At 45.3% G+C, this 10,574-nt stretch overlaps 1 protein-coding gene across 5 annotated transcripts in view; it reads left to right on the top strand.

Annotated features, from left to right (window-relative positions):
- rad51 (RAD51 recombinase) overlaps positions 1-10,574 on the top strand; it is a 192,844-nt gene that overhangs the window by 140,832 nt on the left and 41,438 nt on the right. For 3 of the 5 annotated variants that reach the window (XM_077509832.1, XM_077509829.1, XM_077509831.1), the window contains exon 9: positions 10,221-10,342. The exons of 1 other annotated variant lie outside the window; for it this stretch is intronic. In XM_077509832.1, the coding sequence (XP_077365958.1) occupies positions 10,221-10,342 (122 nt within the window). The remainder of the gene's footprint in view (positions 1-10,220; positions 10,343-10,574) is intronic. One more of the 5 variants, XM_077509830.1, reaches the window with a different exon arrangement.

Genomic DNA, 10,574 nt, shown 5'->3' with positions numbered 1-10,574 from the left:
ACTGCCAGGTCTCCTTTGCCCTCTCGTGCCTCTCGGATCAGCTGGGTGACAACTCCCGTGTGCTCAATGCATCCTGGGACCTTTGGAACTCCTCCCTTCTGCACCGAGGTGTCAATGTATGTATTCCTCAGGAGGAACTCCGTCATGCGCCGGGCAACAATACTGAAGAATATCTTGCTTTCTACGCTGAGGAGTGAGATGATTCTGAATTGCTCGATAGTTATTGAGCTCTCCTCCTTTGGAATCCATACACCCTCTGCATGTCTCCACTGCTGGGCAACCTTCCCCCTACTCCAGATGACCCTGAGGATCCTCCATAGCCTCTTCAAGAGTCTGGGGCACCTCTTGAAGACTACATATGGCACTCCACTAGGGCCTGGTGCTGAATTTGATCTAGCTGCCCTGACAACCTCCTCAACTTCTTTCAAAGTTGGCTCTTTGGTGTTAAATGCCACGATGGGTTCTGGCGGGGTTATCAAGGTTCTGCATGGCCCAAGTTCTTCCTCTCTTGCACTGTCACTATAGGAGACATTGAGGTAGTTGTTGACCTCATCTTCGGTGCAGGAGAGATGGCCGCTTCTTTTCTGCCCGAGGATCTTCTTGGTGAAGCCGAAGGGGTTTGAGATGAAGGCTGCCCGTCTCCTGGCTCTCTCCCTGCCTCTCCTCCTATGCCACTCTGCTCGGCGGAGGGTGGTTAATCTTTTCCTCACCATGCTACGGAGCTCTGCTAGCCCAGCCTTATCCTCATCCCTTGCCACCTTAAACTGCCGTCCAAGCAGTCTAAGCTCCTGCCGCAGCTGGCTGATTTTCACCTCCCGTCGATTTGGCTCCCCTTGGGGTCTGGTTGCCCGTTGTTCTTTGACGCCAAATCTTTCGGCACCTATGCTAATGATCATAGCGGACAGCAATTTCTGGTCTGCTCCTCCTCTTGCAGTAGCGTCCAGAATTTGGTCAAGATCCTCATCAAACTGGTGCCACTCTCTTCCTTTATTGGCAGCAGGCCACAAGACCCGGCGGTGTTCAGAATGCCTGAAGCGAGGAAGGGCTTGTGGGGCGTAGAGGGTCTGGGCACTGTGGGTTGACTCCCGGCCGGGCTCCTCTTGCGTCTCACCAGGTACTAGACCTGTGCGTTGCACCACCTGCGTCCTCGTCACACATCCCATTTTGATCTGGTGGATCTTCAGACCACGCGAGTTCTTGCAGACTTTGCCACATGGACAGACTGCACTCATTGTCGTTGTTCCATTCCGTTTCATCACCTGGTTATCAGTCCTATTGGAGTATGTATATGTATATATATATATATATATATATATATATATATATATATATATGTATATATGTATATATATATATATGTGTGTATATATGTATATATATGTATATATGTATATATGTGTATATATGTATATATATGTATATATGTATATATGTGTATATATGTATGTATATATATATATATATATATATATATATATATATATATATATGTAACTAACAATCGTTGATTTTGATGGAAAGTTGCGACAATGGAAACTCTTTCGAAACTGAATCTGTACACTCTGGTATGATTTTGTCGCAAAATAGGTCTCCAGGGAGAATATCTTCTGCTGATTTGTCCAAGACATTTTCAGGGCAACTATAGCTGCAAATGATCATCCATAGGTTCACCTTTCACGTCCTGCAACAGAAAAGACATTCGTTAAAAAATTGATTTTTTATCGAATAAAATCTGGGTACGCATCTTTTTGGGTCACCCTGTATATATGTATATGTATATATGTATGTATATGTATATCTATATGTATATATATATGTATAAGTATGTATATGTATATATATATGTATATGTATATATGTATGTATATGTATATGTATATGTATATTAGGGGTGTGAATTGCCTAGTACCTGACGATTCGATTCGTATCACGATTCACAGGTCACGATTCGATTCGATACCGATTAATCCCGATACGAATTTATAAGTCGATTGTTGCGATTTTTTTTCATTCAAATTTAGAAAATACTAATCAGTAAGCTTGTAGAGTGTAAGATTTATATGAAAATGTATTATTTATTTATCTGAAATTTCAGTCTTATAGAGGTTGTAATCTGTTTCATGTTTGAACAGCATTAAAATAAAATATTAAGGCTTAATGTTCCGTTCATATAACATTTTTCCATGCTCAAGGTGTGAATCCTAAAAAAAAAAAAAAAAAAAAAAAAAAAAAAAAAAAAAAAAAAATCGATTCTGCCCTTATTGAATCGATTCAAGAATCGCGCGATGTAGTATCGCGATATATCGCCGAATCGATTTTTTTTAACACCCCTAATGTATATGTATATATATATATTTATATGTATATGTATGTATATATGTATATGTATATATATATATATATATATATATATATGTATATATGTATATGTATGTGTAGAAAAGGCTATAATGTAATCTATTCCTTGGGTCTGATATGTTCAATGTTGTTAACCTCGTAATGGACACTAATACTAATTTGCATAATTTGTCGTCTCTATTCATTGGAGGGTAAGTTCACGTGACTTAGCTTGTCCTCGCGCTCGTGCGTGTGGACGTTTACCGCAGTCAGTCTTCGCCAGCAGCGATAGCAGGAAGTCTGGCGCTCGCGTGTGTGCCGTGTCGTGAGTTGGTCCAGTGGTGTGCGTCGATGACTGGTGGGTCTTGTTCTTGTTTCTTGTCCGTGAACTTCTTGCTAGAATTAACCATAGCTTGTTTTCTAAGATGTTTGTTACGAGTGCGGGCGGCGTTTCCTCATCCGCGCGTTGCCATGTGCCGTTCGTGAGTTGATGTTACGCTGCTAAGCCCGAGACCGGAAGTGTTACCATTTGTTTCACAATAAGAGCGCATACCGGAAGTCATGTTCTAAATGTCGCTAGCTTAACTGCGCTAATTTAATTTGCTTTGTTTAGTGTGAATGCCTTAACCAACGTTTTATACATTTACTTATTGGCTTATTTCCGTCTTTCTTTAGGAAACCACACACACACACACACACACACACATACTCTCTCACACTGCGCACATACCCATAGAGACAGAAACATATATATGAAGATGGAAGAAATATTGTACCCATTCAACTGAATCGAATCATTTAATTGGGAGTAAATCAAAGAAAGTCAACCCTGGTGTGGAGTATTATTTGGAACCTTGCTCTGAGTCGGCCTCAAGTGGTGTTTGGCCAACACCCCGGTGTGAAGACAGCTCGCTCACCTGAACCAATAAACCATTAGCATTCCTCCCCTACATTGAAGGTCCTTCTAGGCGGATCAGCTGTGTTTACATCAAGATGGATCAAGACTCAGAGCATGAAGATTATGATGCACGTCCCCGACGACAGATTCATCCCCCTGCCCGCTATGAGGATTATGAAGTGGATTTTCAGGACCGCAGCATATGGAGGTACAGAGAGGACGAAGAGGTCCCTCACCTGGAGGATCGGGCCAGGATGACCCCCCTCACCTCAGCGTATGATTTTTCCCGACCAAGCCACATGCAGCGGCAGAACACTAATCTCCAAGAGACGGACAGGTGCTATGGCAAGGAGCAGCACCCCCAAGAGGATCTGCTTGTCTCCCTGCTGACACCAGAACGGAAGATGTCCCCTGTTCACTCTACTCCACTTCATCCGATGCAGCCCCGTCACCCACAAGAGGACGTAAGATCTGAATTGGAGGACATCCGTCATGAGAGACACCTCCTACAAGAGACACAGCGGCACTTGGCGTCAGAACTCATAGACATGAGAGCTCTGCGGGCCGATATGAAGCAACTAGTAGATGCTTTTCAGAACTTTACAAGCCGATCTTCTCCTGTCTGCAGACCAGAGATTGTACAGTCCCCACCATTGGCTGCGGCTGACGGCCCCGAAGAAGATGACTGGCCTACTCCACCTGTGTGGTCGAGTTCAGCGATGGACGAGATGGCACTGGCTGACCTTCCACCACCACCACCACCACCACCAAGTAACAGTGTTCAGAGAGCAGCTGCACATCCAGATGTTAAAGAAGAGGATATCTCAACCCGTCTTTCACCGCCTGTACATATAGGCAGCCAACCGCATATAGTGCCGCTCCTCTTACAAGACAGTGGTCCACTGCTCATGACCACCATTACTGGTCGCCCCCGCCTGAGTCCAAATATCCGGTAATTTCCGGTTACAAGTGTGAGCCAGGAGATGGTCCCCAGCCGCCTCCTGCCAGGCCAAGGATGCAGCTGCCACCTTCTGGACTGATCCCAGGCAGCATGGTAGCGTCTAATTACTATGGACCACGCCCGACCATAGGCTACTTCACCCGCCGTGATCCAAGGGAGTTTGCACGTCTGAAGCTGTCATTGGAGAACCTCTTACCCCCAGACGCCACTGAATGTTTTAAGTATCAAGTGTTGGTCGATCACCTGCAACTAGAAGAGGCTCAGTTGATTGCAGTGCGCACCTCAGCTCACCAACGCCTTTCTCCGATACAATGGCAGCCCTGAATGACAAGTTTGGTCAGCCCCATCAGATAGCATTGAGGCGGATTTCTACCGTGATGGATGCTCCTGATGTCAAGAGAGGAGATATTGCTGCATTTGAGAAGTTTCCACTCGTAGTACAGTCGTTGGTGGGAATGTTAAGAACACTGGGCCCTGAAGGAGAGGCCGAGCTACAGTGTGGTTCTCACGTCGCCCGCCTGTTAAGCAAGTTACCACCAGAGCAAAGAGCTGAATTTCGACGCTGCATGTTCTACCGAGGCATCCAACTACACACCTTACCCGACTTGGCAGAGTGGCTGAAACACGAGGCATGGTGTCAGGACACTGAAGGACAGTTGGCAGTGAGAGAAGCTAAGGGGAAGTCAGCCCCTAAACAAGATGGTCGACAGAGCAGTCGCCCCGTTACCGTCCTCCATGGGAGGGAGGATGCAAGCACTAAGTCAAAAACTCAACCACTAGCCAATGCCACGAAGGTGAGAGGAACCAAGCCATTCTGTCCATTCTGCAACAATGAGACTCATTATCTTAGCAAGTGCACCGCCATTTCCAAGCTCACCAAAGATCAGTTGACAGAATGGATTAAGACCAACAGGAGATGTTGGGGTTGCGCCCGGTCTCATCAAGCAGCCCAGTGCAACTTGAAGAAGACCTGTAACCTCTGCCAAGGTAGACACCTCCAGGTCCTGCACGAAGTCAACATGAGGCCAGCTAAGGTACCAGCCAGACCCATAATGGGAGAGAGCCACACTACGAGGGCTACAACTGAGGTGCTGTACCTAGACCGACCCACAGAAGGCAGCAGAGTACTCTTGAAAGTCGTCAAAGTCTACCTTCATTATGCTGATCGTACACTGAGCACCTATGCTATATTGGATGACGGTTCTGAGAGAACCATGTTGTTGCCAGAGGCCGCAGAGAAGTTGGGCGTACAAGGGACTCCAGAAGACATCCCGCTTCGTACTATCCGACAAGAGGTCCAGGTGCTACGAGGTGCATCAGTCTCATTCTCCATTTCCTCCCCTGCTAAAGCAAAGAAGAGGTTCAAGATCACGGCTGCCTTCACCTCAGCCCATTTCGGACTAGCTAGTCACAACTACCCTATGCAGCAGCTCAGGAAGAAATATAAGCATCTGATTGCCCTTCCCTTACCAAACATCACCGATGTGACACCTCTACTTCTCATTGGGAGTGATCACCCCCACTGAACCCGTCAGGTTGGGACCTCCAGGAGGACCTGCAGCTGTCTGCACTAGACTGGGCTGGACATTACAGGGCCCAGCAGGTGCAGTCTGCCACCTTGCACAACCACAGCAGTGCTTATTGACGACACTAGCCCCTTCGGCGAAAGAGTTGATGAGGCACGTTGAGAGACTATGGCAGGTCGATACGATCCCCTTCAGAAGTGAGAAACTGGTTACTCGCTCAAAGCAAGACCATGAGGCCATTACTATGCTTGAGAACAAGACTACAAGAGTAAATGTTGACGGCGTACTCAGATATGCCACGCCACTGCTCTGCCAGAAAAACATGCCACTTCTTCACTCTACCAAAGAGTCTGTTATGCCCATCTTGCGGAGTGTGGAACTACGGCTGGCCAAGGACTCGGTCCAAGATGCTGCCTACAAAGAGGAGATGGAGAAACTGATCAGGGCTGGCTCAGTCAACAAGTGTAGCTCTGAAATCCCGGATGATGGAGGACAGGAAGCATGGTACATCCCCCATCATATGGTTCGCCACAATGGAAAAAACAGACTGGTTTTCAACTGTTCCCACCAGTATCAAGGTCACAGCCTAAATGATTACCTGCTTCCTGGGCCGACACTCGGAGCGTCACTTCTCGGCGTTCTTCTGCGCCTCCGTGAGCATGCAGTAGCCATCAGCGGTGACATCAAAGGCAAATTTCACCAGGTCCGACTCCTCCCAGAAGATCGCGCCCTCCTCAGGTTTGTCTGGCGGGATTTCAGTCAAGGGGAGCCACCTGCGGTGTACGAGTGGCAGGCGTTACCATTTGGAACAACATGCAGCCCCTGTTGTGCCACATTCGCCTTACAGCGACACGTCTACGATAACAGCCAGCCAGAGGAGGATGTGAGGATCTCCATTGAAAGGAATTTCTATGTGGACAACTGTCTCCAAAGTATCCCGACCATTGCAGAGGGGAAGCAACTGGTAGACAAGTTACGAGCCCTCCTAGCTTCAGCTGATTTTGAGCTGCGTCAGTGGGCCAGCAATGAACCCGAAGTCATAAGTCACCTCCCAGAAGAAAGTCGCTCAGCTAGCGTGGAGCTATGGCTAGCACAGCACAAGAGAGATGCTCCTGAGTCCACTCTAGGGCTAAGATGGCTCTTCCACACTGATGTACTTGGTTACAAGCATCGTCCAGTGGAGTATGGCATTCCAACAATGCGCAACATTTATAAAGTCTTGGCCAGTCAGTATGATCCTTTGGGATTCATCTTACCCTACACAACCCGGGCTAAGGCCACCAGCATAGTTGCTTTGATTGCCGACGATTGAGAGCTCGGCCAGTTGTCCCACGAATGGCAGACCTCCCAGTAGCTCGGCTTCGTTTATTCAAACCTGCTTTCTATTCGACAGGGATGGATTGCTTTGGACCTTTTGAAGTCAAGGTGGGCCGCCGTCGAGAAAAAAGATGGGGAATCATCTTCAAATGCCTCACCACCCGAGGAGTCCACTTGGACCTGCTGACTTCCATGGACACAGACTCCTTTCTGATGGCCCTTCGTCGGTTCAGTGCTCGCCGGGGGACACCCGCAGAACTGTTGTCTGACCAAGGGACGAATTTCAAGGGAGGAGAAAAGGAACTACAGAAGGCTTTCGCTGAAATCTCACCTGCACTACAAGAGCACCTTGCACCTCAAAAAATTGCCTTCCGATTCAACCCCCCAGCTTCGCCCCACTTTGGAGGAGTGTGGGAGCGCGAGATACGCTCAGTCAAAGTTGCCCTCTCTGCCACAGTTGGTGCACAACCTGTTGCCGAAGAAGTTCTCCACACAGTGCTGATCGAGGTGGAGAATATTCTTAACAGTAAGCCTCTTGGCTATGTTTCTTCTGATGCCCGCGACCCAGATCCAGTGACGCCCAATGTTCTCCTGATGGCGGCCTGATGGCTCACTACCTCAGGTCGTCTATCCAGAAACCGAGCTTCTCAGCCGCCGCCGCTGGAAGCATACACAAGTCCTTGCTGATCACTTCTGGGCTCGTTTCATCAAGCTCTACGTGCCAAGTCTTCAGACTCGTCAGAAGTGGCAGGCCACATCAACGGACCTCACTCAGGACTGTGTGGTGATGATTGCCGATCCTCAACTTCCCCGAGCCTTGTGGCCCATTGGGACTGTAACTACGATTCATCCAAGTCCTGACGGACGTATCCGGTCCACCGACATGAAAGTGAAAGGAAGGGTTTATACCCGGCCTGTTGCTAGGCTGGTGGTCCTCCCTATGCTTCCTGCAGAGAATGAAGAAGACAACGCTACTGCTGCTGTTCCACCATAGACCTTGAGCCTTTTATTGATGTGCAAATGTATTACATACATTTGGGGGCGGCTGTAGAAAAGGCTATAATGTAATCTATTCCTTGGGTCTGATATGTTCAATGTTGTTAACCTCGTAATGGACACTAATACTAATTTGCATAATTTGTCGTCTCTATTCATTGGAGGGTAAGTTCACGTGACATAGCTTGTCCTCGCGCTCGTGCGTGTGGACGTTTACCGCAGTCAGTCTTCGCCAGCAGCGATAGCAGGAAGTCTGGCGCTCGCGTGTGTGCCGTGTCGTGAGTTGGTCCAGTGGTGTGCGTCGATGACTGGTGGGTCTTGTTCTTGTTTCTTGTCCGTGAACTTCTTGCTAGAATTAACCATAGCTTGTTTTCTAAGATGTTTGTTACGAGTGCGGGCGGCGTTTCCTCATCCGCGCGTTGCCACGTGGCGTTCGTGAGTTGATGTTACGCTGCTAAGCCCGAGACCGGAAGTGTATTGTTTCACAATAAGAGCGCATACCGGAAGTCATGTTCTAAATGTCGCTAGCTTAACTACGCTAATTTAATTTGCTTTGTTTAGTTTGAATGCCTTAACCAACGTTTTATACATTTACTTATTGGCTTATTTCCGTCTTTCTTTAGGAAACCACACACACACACACACACATACTCTCTCACACTGCGCACATACACCCATAGAGACAGAAACATATATATGAAGATGGAAGAAATATTGTACCCATTCAACTGAATCGAATCATTTAATTGGGAGTAAATCAAAGAAAGTCAACCCTGGTGTGGAGTATTATTTGGAACCTTGCTCTGAGTCGGCCTCAAGTGGTGTTTGGCCAACACCCCGGTGTGAAGACAGCTCGCTCACCTGAACCAGTAAACCATTAGCATTCCTCCCCTACAGTATGTAAATATGTATATATATATATATATATATATATATATATATATATATATATATATATATATATATATATTAGGGGTGTGAATTGCCTAGTACCTGACGATTCGATTCGTATCACGATTCACAGGTCACGATTCGATTCGATACCGATTAATCCCGATACGAATGGTCACGATTCGATACCGATTAATCCCGATACGAATTTATAAGTCGATTGTTGCGATTTTTTTTCATTCATATTTAGTAAATACTAATCAGTAAGCTTGTAGAGTGTAAGATTTATATGAAAATGTATTATTTATCTGAAATTTCAGTCTTATAGAGGTTGTAATCTGTTTCATGTTTGAACAGCATTAAAATAAAAATATTAAGGCTTAATGTGCCGTTCATATAACATTCTTCCATGCTCAAGGTGTGAATCCTAAAAAAAAAAAAAAAAAAAAAAAAAAAAAAAAAAAAAAAAAAAAAATCGATTTTGCCTATTATTGAATCGATTCGAGAATCGCGCGATGTAGTATCGCGATATATCGCCGAATCGATTTTTTTTAACACCCCTAATATATATATATATATATATTATATATATATATGTATATATATATATGTATATATATATATGTATATATATATATATATATATATATATATGTATGTATATGTGTATATGTATGTATATGTGTATATGTATGTATATATGTATATGTGTATATGTATGTATATATGTATATGTATGTATGGTTTGATCGCTTGTCGATGTTGTGTATTTCATACAACGCCGCTTCTTCATTGCGTCAAAAAAAAAAAGGTTTGCCTGCATATGTCGCAAATATCGCCACACATTTTCACTTTATGCTCTTTTAACTGGGATGGCATGAACATAAAAATGAGCTATGAATTATTTAACTTGACGATGAAAAATGGTCCTCTCTCAAAAGAGTCACAGTATGACACCCCGCCCCAAAATGCACACAGGCGATACGGACTTGGAAATACAATAGTTTAGTGTCCCTCGTGTATTACTTGGGGTGGGGTGGTGGGACAAAACAAAACAAACAAACTTGACCTTGGATAAGCGACAGAAAATGGCTGGATGGCTAGATGGAAAATATGTGTAAATGAGCAGCCAAAATTTCACAGTTATTCTGTTATTCAAAACCATTCTCACTTGCACCATAGATAAATGCACACTTAAAGAGGCTATATTGTCAAAATAATTTGTGATCTATTATACAACTTACATCTTCTATAGTCAACTTGTAATCTTTTTCTCAATCTGTCCCCACAACAGTTTGGTGTTGCTGTGGTAATAACTAACCAAGTGGTTGCACAGGTAGATGGTGCTGCCATGTTCTCTGCTGATCCAAAGAAGCCAATTGGCGGCAACATTCTGGCTCACGCGTCCACTACACGGTAGGTGTTAGCATTCATTTCTTCTTTAGTCACATTTGCAAGCACTGCAGTTCAGTTACACTTGCCATTGTTTGAACAGGTAGGTACTATTAATAGTTTGAACTAGGGGTGGGCGATATGACGATATTAGATCGTTAAACGCGGAGCTCACAATCTGCCATTTCTGTGGAATCGTCTGATTGCGACGCAAAGCATTTCAGCACAAATTTAACCATCAGCTCATTTTTCTTTT

Source organism: Festucalex cinctus, chromosome 21, assembly GCF_051991245.1.
Source record: "Festucalex cinctus isolate MCC-2025b chromosome 21, RoL_Fcin_1.0, whole genome shotgun sequence".
NCBI classification, from domain to species: domain Eukaryota; kingdom Metazoa; phylum Chordata; class Actinopteri; order Syngnathiformes; family Syngnathidae; genus Festucalex; species Festucalex cinctus.
The sequence above is the reverse complement of the archived record's forward strand: the minus strand, read 5'-3'. Positions and strand labels throughout refer to the sequence as shown.